At 35.4% G+C, this 12,127-nt stretch overlaps 2 protein-coding genes across 3 annotated transcripts; one reads left to right on the forward strand and one right to left on the reverse strand.

The window, feature by feature from the left end:
• Nucleotides 1–668: 668 nt before the first annotated feature.
• Nucleotides 669–3,733, reverse strand: nudt2 (nudix (nucleoside diphosphate linked moiety X)-type motif 2). Of its 2 annotated transcripts, XM_079587085.1 has the most exons (4): nucleotides 3,565–3,733; nucleotides 3,135–3,174; nucleotides 2,716–2,842; nucleotides 669–1,559 (listed from the first exon to the last, which is right to left on the reverse strand). In XM_079587085.1, exons 3-4 carry the CDS (start codon nucleotides 2,837–2,839, stop codon nucleotides 1,240–1,242), a joined length of 444 nt encoding a protein of 147 aa, XP_079443211.1. In that variant the 5' UTR covers nucleotides 2,840–2,842; nucleotides 3,135–3,174; nucleotides 3,565–3,733; the 3' UTR covers nucleotides 669–1,239. The 2 variants fall into 2 exon arrangements, with proteins under 2 accessions (XP_079443211.1, XP_079443210.1); XM_079587084.1 differs by lacking the exon at nucleotides 3,135–3,174.
• On the forward strand, nucleotides 3,687–5,928 carry rfesd (Rieske (Fe-S) domain containing). The gene is made up of 5 exons (XM_079587083.1): nucleotides 3,687–3,801; nucleotides 4,027–4,181; nucleotides 4,941–5,119; nucleotides 5,319–5,353; nucleotides 5,466–5,928. The coding sequence occupies exons 3-5, from the start codon at nucleotides 4,969–4,971 to the stop codon at nucleotides 5,775–5,777; spliced, it is 498 nt and encodes a 165-aa protein (XP_079443209.1). The 5' UTR covers nucleotides 3,687–3,801; nucleotides 4,027–4,181; nucleotides 4,941–4,968; the 3' UTR covers nucleotides 5,778–5,928.
• Nucleotides 5,929–12,127: the final 6,199 nt, after the last annotated feature.

Raw genomic sequence — 12,127 nt, forward strand, 5'->3', positions numbered from 1 at the left:
ATATCATTCTAAAGATTCACGTAAAGAAGAATGGAAAAACAGTAAGAATGAATCTAAATTGATACCTATTTCTATTCTAAACATAAGTATTTGAGTTGTGTGGTGGAGGTGCGGGTGGGGTGGGTGGGATGTCCAGTATGATCATTTTAAGACTGTGCTTGTATGATCACGATTCAATTCATTTTTGTTTGTGTGTATGTACAGGAGTTAATGCTCCTTAGCAATTAAACCATTAGACAACACATATAGATGCTTTCACTTCATGACAGTGTTGTACTTATTAACTAAAATTATTTTAAAAAAAATTGTTCATTGAAATAGAGCAACTAACCTTAGCAACTAAAGTTTAAATGTAAGTACTAAAATAATTTAGAAATATATTTTTTAACACTAGTAAAAAAAAAAAGACAATTAAAAATGAAAATAATAAAAGCTAATTTAAAATATTATTAAAAGCTATAATATATAAAGAATACTAAAACAGCACTGGTTCATGAGCATTGGTTTTTTATTTACTGGTTTCATTATAATTAATTTAGGACAATCGGCATGAGTCCACAAAATAACTTGCATACAATTCATAAATAATTTCCGATTCACTTCCTCAATTACTAGTCACCTAAACTGCAACTTGGAAAACATTTAAAGTACGCAGAGAAACTTTTGTGGGGAAAAAAAAAAGTGATATAATTAGATTGTATAGTTTGGTGTATAAAAAGTGACCAAAGACCACTGTCTTCTCTCGCAAGACTTGCCTTAAAGAAAATGTTCAGGTTAAATACAATGCAAGTTTTATGAGGCACACTGTTGATTACCACACAACTTTTTTTTTTTTTTAATTGTATGTTTATGGTGTCAAAACGCATTTACAAGCCTGGTAGAGGAAGCCTTCAGTGCGGGTTTTTTTTTGTAGAGTGACTCAAAATAATTTTCTGTGGTAATTAGCAGCTTGGCGTCATTAGAGCTTAACTTGTATTGAACCCTGAACATTCTTTGAAATGAATGGCAGCTTTGTTTTGTTTGTTGGTGGAGATGTAGTGGTTGTGAGTTTATCTTAACATTTTTAACTATGTGGAAGCAATTTATTATGAGTTCAAATTAAATTCAAGTAGAGACGCAAAAAGGACGGATGTCAAATGTCTCTTTACACATACATAATTTGCACTATAACAAATTTATAAAGATGAATGCAAGTATTCAACTCTGTCAGTGTCTAAATGTCAAAACCAAGTGTAAATGTTACTGTTTGCCCTGTGTTTCTAGATGCCGCTGTGCTGCTGTAAGTGTGTCCTGTAAATCCTCGTGTTTTGCCAGCTTGCAGGCTTCCTCTAGTTTTGACCAGCGGTAATCCTGGTGTTCTTCTGAGAGAATGACCTGTGTGTTTGGGTCACGGAGCTCTGCCAACCAGTAGAGGACTTCTTTGTCCTTTCCTCGGACCTGATAGCGTAACCTCTGCAGGAAGCCATCGACAATATGCAGGTGATCTTTACCTAAACCCGCTTCTTCCTGCGTTTCTCTCAAGGCGGTGGTGAAGTCGTCCTCTCCAGGGTCAACATGACCTTAGAGGGGGAGGACAATGTTATTCTTCCAGTAACAATACTAAGAAATTGCAGATAGCCACATGGTTTTTACTGATAGGCCATGTGACAAACTGTAAGAAGTCCTAGTTGATTTAAAAAATAATAATAATTTCATATTTAAAATAGAAAAATGCCTATTGTAGATGATTTACCTTCTAGGTATTTGTTATTTTTGTAGAATTAGTCCCTCTCTCTCTCTTTGCTTCTGGTCATGTGACTTAAAGGTAGGGTTGGTCACTAAGTTAAGTGGTCTAAATAATGTATGTGTATATATCGTCTGTGGAAGGCGCAGGACCATAAAATGTTCGTCCAATCCTACGATGTCCTACCTGCCTGTCAACGTATGTACTTTAATACCTCCGGCGCGCTCTGTACTCGCAATGACATCACACGTCATCGGTGCGTGTCGTGCTATCTAGAGTTAGACAGATGTGTCACCGAGCACCGCAAACGAAACAGCAGTAACATTTTACAGTTCCCCATGAACCAAAGCAACCAGTTTATGCTGCTTTCACACCATAACTACTGTAATTTGGAAGAGTTTGAAACCCGTGACGTTATACTCGGAGCGGTTCATAAACTCGAATTTATGCGTTTCAATGGCAACAGCAACACTATCGACGCCGAAATGAATCTGCAGCAGTCAGGTGGTACAGGTCAGTTCTCTTTAAGCAGTTTATAATCATTATTATTGCAATGACGTGGTTTGAGACGGCATCTCTCATCTCGTGCTCTGAAAGGATGGTGGGGTCTTATACTTTCAAAGCTAGCTTGCTCTTGCTAGCCACTGCCTACCCTACCTTTAATCACCAGTAATTTTGGCAGCAGTTGTGGTTTACTTTAATACCGCAGCAAAATGTTTTTATTTATTTACTTGAACTGTAAATTTGTGTAAATCTTCATTTCAAGTGAGGAGATATACATATATATATATATAGGTGGAGGATCTTATGGTAATGCCTTATGGACTCATTTTCTGTTAGTAGAGATAGCCTAGACTTTGTTGAAAATAACCCATAATATGTTCTTTTAAATTGGCAGAACTAAAGGTAAATCTTGTGGCTTCAAAGGAAATTGATACTATAGTCCAGTGAGTTCAACACTAAAAAGCATCATGAGAAGCTGTGAGATGCACCTTTGGGTGGTGTCCAGTGGTGTTCTCCATAGGATGTCTGCAGCAGCAGGAACTCTATATTATCAGGAGGAGGGTGCTGGGCCAAACGCCGAAAAATGACAAATCCACATGCCCGCAATGCCATGACCTGGAAATACACACTCTAGTAAAGCACATGCAACTGTCAATTATAGTTTTAAAAAACAAACATGTTTTTACTTTGCTTTCTTTGTTAAAATTATATATGTATTAAAATCATAATTTGAGATGAGACAATGTTTGACAAGGTCTATCATAGCTGATTTATCTTTTAGATATTTTTATTTATTTAGATCTTAGAATAAAAAAAATATTGGTAAAGCACATGCAACTGTCTTACAGTTTTCACACAAAATTGGTTTCACTGTGCTTTCTAAAAGGAAACACTGCAAAATACCTACCTAACATAACTACTCTTTTAAACTTTGATTTGTAGAATCCCTGCGGAGAAAACCACATTAAACCGTCTTAGCAGGTCTGTTTGATGGTTTTATAGGAGTTCCAAAGTATTTACTGTCATATTTAGCACATCGCATGGCAATGGATACAAATGAAAAACAAATAGTAGACAATTTGGGCAAAAAACTTTTAAACCACCTGGTTTAAAATTATTTTTGCCCACGGCCACAGGTAATGCGACCTACAAGTCTCTTGAAAGCGTTTTCAGTTATTTATATACAAATTGTGGGTTAGAAATAATAATTAACTAAATCGGACTCGTAAGTGCAACATGCATGTACTTCCTAATCTAGACAAAACAGCAGGCTAACACCATTCAATAGCTAATCTTAAATTATGGCTTGTTTTAATTTAAGAAATTATTCCACTTACGTCTAGCCGATAGAATGTTACTTTTTGTTTAGAACAGATGACACATAACCTTGTAAATTAATAAGCGACTGACACATGTACAAGAGCAAAATATGAAGGCTACTTCCTGTTTTGATTGCGCAGCTGTAGCGCAAAGATGATGTACAAGAGTACGCAGTCAGAGTCGCTCTCTGATTTGCTACCTAAGTGGAAATTTAAATAATAGGAGTCTAGGCATTTTATTGTCTGTTTTTAAAGGTAAAACATATATAAAATGTTATTTGGATGGGAAAGGACGTATTATTTACAAAAAAATAAAATTGGTTTAAATAATGTGATATGATGGCACTAATAGTTGGGCAAATTACAATCAAATGCAACTTTAAACTTTAAAACTTCCTTTTGGTATGTTAGATCTCAAAGTGTATTAATCTGTCAGTTAATGATCATATGACGTTAAGTAGTTTTATGCATTTAACATAGATAATGTTGAGCGCGTTGAGTGGGTCCTGGCCTGCAGGGCTGATAGTGCTGGACGCAACACCCGGTGGGCTCGAGATAACCGGATCCTTCAGACCAGGAGACATTTAAACGTTACTGGACGCACATGTCACAAGATTCACAACGACAAAGACAAGGTAAAACTCTATTAAAATTTTTGCTCAGCAATGTCCATATATATTAGCATATATGTAGGCTACAGTTAAAAAGTGAATTTAAATGATTGATTAAAACGATTAAATGTGTTAAATGCGAATGCATTTGGTCTTTTTAACTGATATGAAACGTGGTTTGAGAAGCCAAGCTGATTTATCTTATAGATATTTGTTCTATTACAGACCTATTTGTATTCACTTTAGAACAATATCAGGCTACTGTATACAAAATTTGATAGTATATAATACAAATTTAGAATTGTGTATATTTTATTTGTAGCTAACTAGAAGGCCTATGGTTTATATAATATTGCACAAAAAAAAAGCCTAATATGCAGGCAACTTTTTATTTTGATGAAATGTGTGTGTTTATGTATATATATATATCACATGTAACAAAGTTTGTAAATATAAAATATATTTGTGTATATGTAAAGCATATATAGGCTATGCATGTATACATACACATATATTTACAAACTTTGTTACATACTGTTAAAGTGTGTGTATATATGTATACACACACATTTTTATGTAAATGTATAAATGTATGATTTGACTGTGTGTGTGTGTGTTTTTATATATATATATTATATATACTATATATATATATATATATATATATATATATATATATATATATATATATAGTAGTGTCACTGAAATTATTTATTATTTTGGTGACTAGTAGGTGGATTGCATTGAAATAAGTGAGTTTTATTTATAAAACTGTTTCCACAGAAGGCATAATTAAAACCCCACCAAATCCATGGATGAAAAGAAGCCTTCTCGTTTGTATTTTATCGGCAAGAAAGAAGATCTCATTCAGGCCAAGAGAATGACTGTAACTCTGGACGGAAGAGACATTCTTATTATATATCATCAGAGAACTTTCCATGCAATGGACCTGCAGTGCTACCGTGAGTAGCATGAAAAGCATCTTTGCTTATTTTTCTGCACTAGAGGGAGACAAAGTAGCAGACTGAGCACTGTAGCATTGCTGTTGAGCATGTGTGCCAACTATAATACTAACAGCATATAAGCACAGAACCAGTGGTCATTTGCTCAGGTCAGATGATTCTATATGTCTGCTAACTTTTTTTCTTTTTTTTTTAACAGATGCTGGCAGTAGCTTGGAGACAGGAGATATTGAGGTAAACCCATTTCTGCTCAAGCAGCTGAATCAGTCAGTGATCCATAGAAGCACTTGAAACGCTTTGTTACCTCCCATTTGAACTTTGACCCTGTTTAATGTTTCATGCTTAGGAAATCAACAACAAGCACTGTATTGTGTGTCCAAAGCACAAGTATAAGATCACTCTGGCTGAAGGTGAGGGGATATACAAGGCCAAAAACCCCATGGAAGAAGACTCTACCCTGCGGTGGTATTCCAAAGGCATAAAGCAGAGAGTGCACGAAGTGACGGAAGTAGACGAAGACATCTTTGTGACGTTGTCCAATTGCCCCGGGTGGATTGAGTCAGACTATTATCAGACTGAGACGGGCAGGGCAGAACTGAAAAAAGAGCAGGAGTCGAAAGATGGAGAAGCAGACGTGAATGCAGATGAAGACTTTTAGTCTGGCAGCAACAGTGAGACGAGAGCTTCAGAGATCCTAAGGGAACTGCATATATTAAGATTGATGATTTCAGAGTCAGTCTACTTGAATAAAACTGTGATTTGACATCATGAATCAAAAAAATATCATACCTTTTTTTGTGACGGTGCCAGGCTCTCTGTACACCTCCATGATTCATAGTGATGCCTGTCTTTCAGCCCAATTTTCTCAACTGAACAATGACATAATGTTAGTTTTTGCAAAAGGGGAAGTTGTTTTGTATTAGATGAAAATGTGCATTCTTAAATGGATTAAAATATATATATATATATATATACCTTTATATATATATATATATGTATAGTATATGTATATGTATAGTATACAGTATTATACAGTATGTATATTTGTGTATATATGTACCGGTATATATACTTTTTACATATATGCATTTAACACGCTTTCATCCAAATCCACTGCTTTCAATGTATTTTTGATACATTTCCTGAGAATGCTCTACTGTTTTAGTTACAGGAATGCAATAATAATAGTAAAATATAGAAAATAAGATATTAAAGATGTTTTGATTCATGCACAAATATTTCACTTGGCATTCGATTATTATTTCATGCATGAAATATACTGCAGAGAAACAATGACCATCAGCTTCAGGCAAGCCGAAAGAGTAAATGGCAAAGTGCCAGAAATTAGACAGTCTTGGCATACATCATAATTAATTTTCATATTATAATAAATAATTCCATTTGTTTGGCTCCTGAATTCCTAGACATCGTTCATAATTGTGTAATTATGTGAGGGCCTTTGTTGGAATGGTTTTACAATCATAGTCTGAATGTGTTGTCTAATTGTCTCTCATCTGATACACTGACACCTAAAAATTGCCACATTAGACCCAGCGGAGCACAACTCGAGACGAGCCCTTCTCCCCAACGTCAGTCACAAACCCATCTCACCCTTGGTTGCCAAGTCTCGGGTTGTCCCGTGGAATTGGGCTTCTTTTAAACTTTTTCCCGCTGACTTTTTTCCTCCCCTGCGGGTTAAAAGGTTTGACATATTGCATAAATTCTGTTTGACAGAAATGCTTGTTTTGAAAGATGTTATATTCTACCAATGATAAAAATCAGTGGCTAGAAGCTTTCTGAAGAAGGGCCGCGTTTATGATCACAACAATATAGGCCTAGTGGTTTTCAATTTGCAATGCAGTGACTGTAAAATATGTATTTTAGGTGTGGGAATGGTATGTTTTGATATTTGGGTTATGGCCATCAGGCTATTTTTGATTGGCCATTGGATTTTCTTACAAAGACCTGGCAACCTATTCCACACCTCTGATTTGTACTTTACAACTGACCCTTTTGCTCCTCAGGACAGTGGGTCCAAGATCAACGCTGAACCACCAGCAGACCTCTTAGACCAATGGACACTGTTGGACTGTGGGGTCGCAGATAACGTTTGACCTATTGAGTGTGGTTAGTATGGCATTTACTTTACACAACCGTGGGTTTTGAAATATGACTGCTTATTATTGCTGTTATATTGTGCTGATGCATACTTGTGTTAGCCTGTATACTTTGGTGAGTGTTTTGAGTATGCTTTAATAATGTGCAGTTCTTAACTCTGCAGACCGTTCGCAAAGACTAGTTAGTAACTCTTTAGTTACTGTTGCTATGTGTGACAAGCCACACCGCTCTCACACCACGTTCTTCTCACACAGTGAAACATACATCGCGGAGCAGAGAGGACACTGACAGACAGGACAGACCAGGTTACTTGTGATATGAAACAAGGTCTCAACTTTCAAATTTTGGTAATTTTTTTAAGAAATTTAAACAATAAATAACGTTTTGTGGCTCTTTAATGTGTTGTGACAGTTTGCTGTAGAGCCTCTTAAAGGGGTGGTTGATCATGATTTTTTTTTTAACTTTAGTTAGTGTGTTGCTGTTTGAGCATAAACAACATCTGCAAAGTTACGAAGTTCAAAGCAAAGAAAGATATTTGCTTATAAAGAAATAGTTTTTTAAGGACTACAACAAACGGCTGGTAGGGACTACATGACATTCCTCCTGGGTTAGTGACATCAACCCTAAAATTTACATAAACCCCGCCCCCGGAAACGCGATTTATAGATTATCAAGACAGAATATGCTAATCAATGACTAGAAGATAACTTACACATAAGCTACATAAATTCATCAACTAACCATTCAGAAATGTCCTGTTGCATTCTATGTGTTGTCACTTTTTCTTGAGTCTTTACCTTCTTGTGTGAGGTACAAGGACACAAGCTGTTGAAGCTCCGCCCCCTGTGCCGGGAGCAGCAGCTCATTTGCATTTAAAGGGACAGACACAGAAACGGTGCGTTTTTGCTCACCCTCAAAAAGCGACAATTTTAACATGCTATATAAAAATATCTGTGAGGTATTTTGAGCTAAAACTTCACATACACACTCTGGAGACATATTATTACAAATACTTATTTTACATCTTGTGAAAAGAGCATTATACCACCCTAAAGCTGCTCGTGGACCGATCATCTCTTCCTTCTAGTTAATTTATAGTCTAGTCAAGTCAAGTCACCTTTATTTATATAGCGCGTTTTTTACAATACAGATTGTATCAAAGACAGACCTTTATTGAATACTTGATTCTGATTGGCCAGTAGGCCTGTATCACGTTCACTTATTTACACTACTGTTCAAAGGGTTATGGTTGGTACAATTTTTTAAATATTTTTCAAAGAAATCTCTAATGTCGCCAGGGATGCATTTATAGATTAAAAAATACAGTAAAACCAGTGATATTGTGAAATTTTATTACACTTTAAAATAACTGTTTTCTATTTTAAATATTTTATTTAATTTTAAAGCTGGCTATTCCTTCAGAAATAATTTCAATATGCTGATTTAGAAACATTTCTTAATATTATCAATTGTTGAAAACATTTGACACAGAAAGTTCAAAAGGACAGCATTTATTTGAAATGGTAATATTTTGTAACATTATTAATTTCTTTACTGCCACTTTTGATAAATGTGATGCATCCTTGCTGAATTAAAGTAGCCTAATATTAAAAATAATTAATAAAAGTAATGTAATGTTGCATAACTTGCCACAATATCTGGACGATAATGCCATAGCATTTACTGGTTTAACAGGATAAACTATGCAGCAGTGTGCTGAGTAAGTGAAATGTATTAAATGATCCAGAATTATTGATTATGAATCTATTTAGCTGAGAGCAGAATCTTTAATAAACTCAAATGGTGCATGTTTAACAAATTTCATCTTTCTCTCTTACACTAGGAACAAAGAAAGGACAAGAATAGACTGCCTAGTCTTGACTAACAGATATCCATTTATGCCTTCTCTTCTCATACTGCAGTTATGGACTCATCTAAAAAAAAATGTTTAAAAGGCCCAACGCTTGAAGGTACAGTTACTTTAACTTTAACCTTAAGTGTCACCGGCCCACCGGTGGGCCCAAATTCATTACATATTTAAAATAGTAATATCCTATACTAAACCTAAACTAATATTGACAAACTATATATCAGTTGAAAGCTTACAATCTCTAGTTTTCATATTTGGTGACTGATTTTCAAAATATATTACAGAGGAGCTGTAATTGATCAATTTGCAACAATAATATTTTCAAGGTGTTCAGTCCTTTATTTTGAAATAGTGATGAACATGAAAAATCATGAAAAAAAGGGTAGAAACCTCAGTTTGTTTTCATGCCAAGAGTTCAAAAGATAGCATTTGTTCAATTATTTAAAAAAAAAAAGGTCTGAAAATGTTTTAGAAATAAAGAAAAACCATATATGGAAATAAAGGCGCCCTTATATGGGCAGTAATGTCAACTAGTGAAAAAGTGTGGTACTGCGCCCAAACAAAATCTTACTGAAAGCTCATTTTTTGAGATATCAACCTAAAATTTAAAACACAACTTGTTCAGATTTTTGGCTTTGATTTTTGTGCAGTTTTAGAGTCACCAGGGTTTTGAAAAAATATATTTTATATAAAATATGAATAATTATTTTTTTATTTTTTTTATTTTCATAAACTCAAACTTCTATAACTTTTTTTCTGTTACACTTTCTTAATTTATTTCACTTCTACAATTTTCTTCTTTAAAACAAGACCGATCTTACATCCATATTCCAAAGCATTCTTGAGTTACAAACATTTAAGTTCGGAAAGTGCATTTTCATGTATATTCAAAAAAAGGGGGGTGACACTTAAAGGGTTAAAAAAGGCCTGTTGTTGTTTAGTGTCACTGAATGGACTATTCCCGTTCTCAATGAGGGATAATGTGTGTAGCTTGTGTAAGATCAGGGGTTACACTTCCCTGTGGTGGTTGTGATCTCCGGGGCAAGAATGTACACGACGGGCACGTGATTGTGCATTGGAGTAGAAATAAGATTCTGCATGGCAGATGACCTACAATAACCCACCCTGCCTTTTAGAAACAAATGCTCTCAATGGTATACCAACCAAGCAGCCTTAAAATAGCTTATACACCTTTCAGCAACTTGTGTAAAATACAGTGCATGTTTTGACAAGCATTGACAAACATAATTTTTTTTTTTTTTTTGCTTGAAGGTAAAAAAAAAAGGTAAAGACTCAATACTGTAGCTTGATGTCTGTCACGATAAATCCTCATTATATAATGAATTCGGGAAGTTGAGAATACTATATTTGAAATAAATCCAACTACACTGTAAAAAGGGATTTATTTGAGGTTGTCAAAACTATATGTACATTTTCTGAAGATGTGAGTGGTGCTCTCATATGTAAACAATGTAATGCTGCTAAAATATGGCTTGTTTATGTTGCTATACGGTTGCTAGGGTGTGGATAGGCTGTTGCCAGGGGGGTATTTAAAGATTACTTGGCAGTCTGAGTCAAAAGAGCAAACCCCCACGTCTTTATGTTGTTTTGATCCAGAGTTGTGGCCCATTCGATTTACTACACGATTGCTAGGGTGCTCTTAATGGTTGCTAGGGCGTGGCTAGACAGTTGCCAGGATGAAACCTAAAGCCTACTGACATCATGTATCAAAAGAGACAACTTGCATGTCTCTATGGTGTTCTGCATGTTGTTCTGATAATTAGAAAGTGCTTGCCAGTCTGAGTCCAAAAATACCACCCCCATGTCTCCACAATGTTCTGATCCAGACATATCCATCTCATTCTTTTTCAGTGGAAGTCTATGGGGTAGTTTCTAGGGTGCTGTAACTGCACTGTAAAAAGCAAAAAAAAAAAAAAAATGGTTTCAACTTTAAAAAAAACAAGTGTTTGTGCTTTTAAGTCAACTTGAAATGTGAAGTTGTACTAAGTGACAACTTGGATATTTGAGTTGACTAAACTAGACTAAATTTTAAGGCAGCGTGAACACTTACTGTTTTAAGTTGAAACAAAAAATGTACAGTGTGGTTGCTAAGGCATGGTTAGGAAGTTGAAATGACCCCATTTATTGGCTGCTTGCTAGGCCGAGTGAAACGAGCCCACCCATTCTGATGTGGAGATATGGTCACAAAGTTACCGCTGGACAAAAATGGCATACGCCCGTTCGATTCACTTCGCAAGCACCACCAATAAAGAAAATAGGCTTACTATTTAGATTTTTCTATTTAAAAATTTCACGTTTAATTCAATTTGTTGTTTGCTGTTTCTTTGTAGTTGTTTGTGAAATGTACTTGCATTATCCGAATGCAAATTGTTTCTAGGTTGTCAGTGTAGGCCAATGATATGAAATAACACTTCTATTGCATCCTATAATTCAGCAATCTTCCTGCATGTAACGATAATGCAAAGCTTTTCTCTTTGTGTTCAACGTCGATGGGTAGTGGACTATATTAGACCTGTTTGGATAAAAAGCTTGTTATGGTAGAATTAAAATAATCCTTTCAGGAGATCACAGACTGACTGATGGAAATAAGGTGGAATGGGAGCTTAGATACGCTGCGGCTCAGGGGAGATGATGCTATTTTGGGGATCTCAGAGAGGATCTGAAGGGTGCTGAGGCTTTTTTGATGTCATATTGTGCATGGCAAACAAGGCAAATTAAAATATACACAACACTTGGCTAAAAATAGAAGTGTCAGATTTACTGAAGTAATGCTGGTTGTTTATGAATGGCATGTTGGGATAGAATTGTGGAAGTCTAATGGCAACTAATTCCTGGAGACGAAGAGAACAAACAACAGCTTTTATTCTTTGCAGATTAGGTTATAGGGTCAAATGCTATTTTTAAACCGTACAATACTTTGCCTCAAGGAGATCGACTCTGAATTTACTACACCTTTGTTTCACACCAGTGGCTCTCTAGGGGGCCTCAGGTAACGAAAA

Source organism: Phoxinus phoxinus (assembly GCF_949152265.1).
Source record: "Phoxinus phoxinus genome assembly, chromosome: 17".
Lineage (NCBI taxonomy): Eukaryota > Metazoa > Chordata > Actinopteri > Cypriniformes > Leuciscidae > Phoxinus > Phoxinus phoxinus.

What these genes read in the sequence shown, in the direction of transcription:
- nudt2 (XM_079587084.1), bottom strand. Translation starts at nt 2,839, where the DNA reads ATGGCATTGCGGGCATGTGGATTTGTCATTTTTCGGCGTTTGGCCCAG. An exon ending in CCACTGGACACCACCCAAAG is followed by an intron (nt 1,560 to 2,715) that starts GTGCATCTCACA and finishes TCCCCCTCTAAG; the next exon opens with GTCATGTTGACCCTGGAGAG.
- rfesd (XM_079587083.1), top strand. Translation starts at nt 4,969, where the DNA reads ATGGATGAAAAGAAGCCTTCTCGTTTGTATTTTATCGGCAAGAAAGAA. An exon ending in AATGGACCTGCAGTGCTACC is followed by an intron (nt 5,120 to 5,318) that starts GTGAGTAGCATG and finishes TTTTTTTAACAG; the next exon opens with ATGCTGGCAGTAGCTTGGAG. An exon ending in TGGAGACAGGAGATATTGAG is followed by an intron (nt 5,354 to 5,465) that starts GTAAACCCATTT and finishes TTTCATGCTTAG; the next exon opens with GAAATCAACAACAAGCACTG.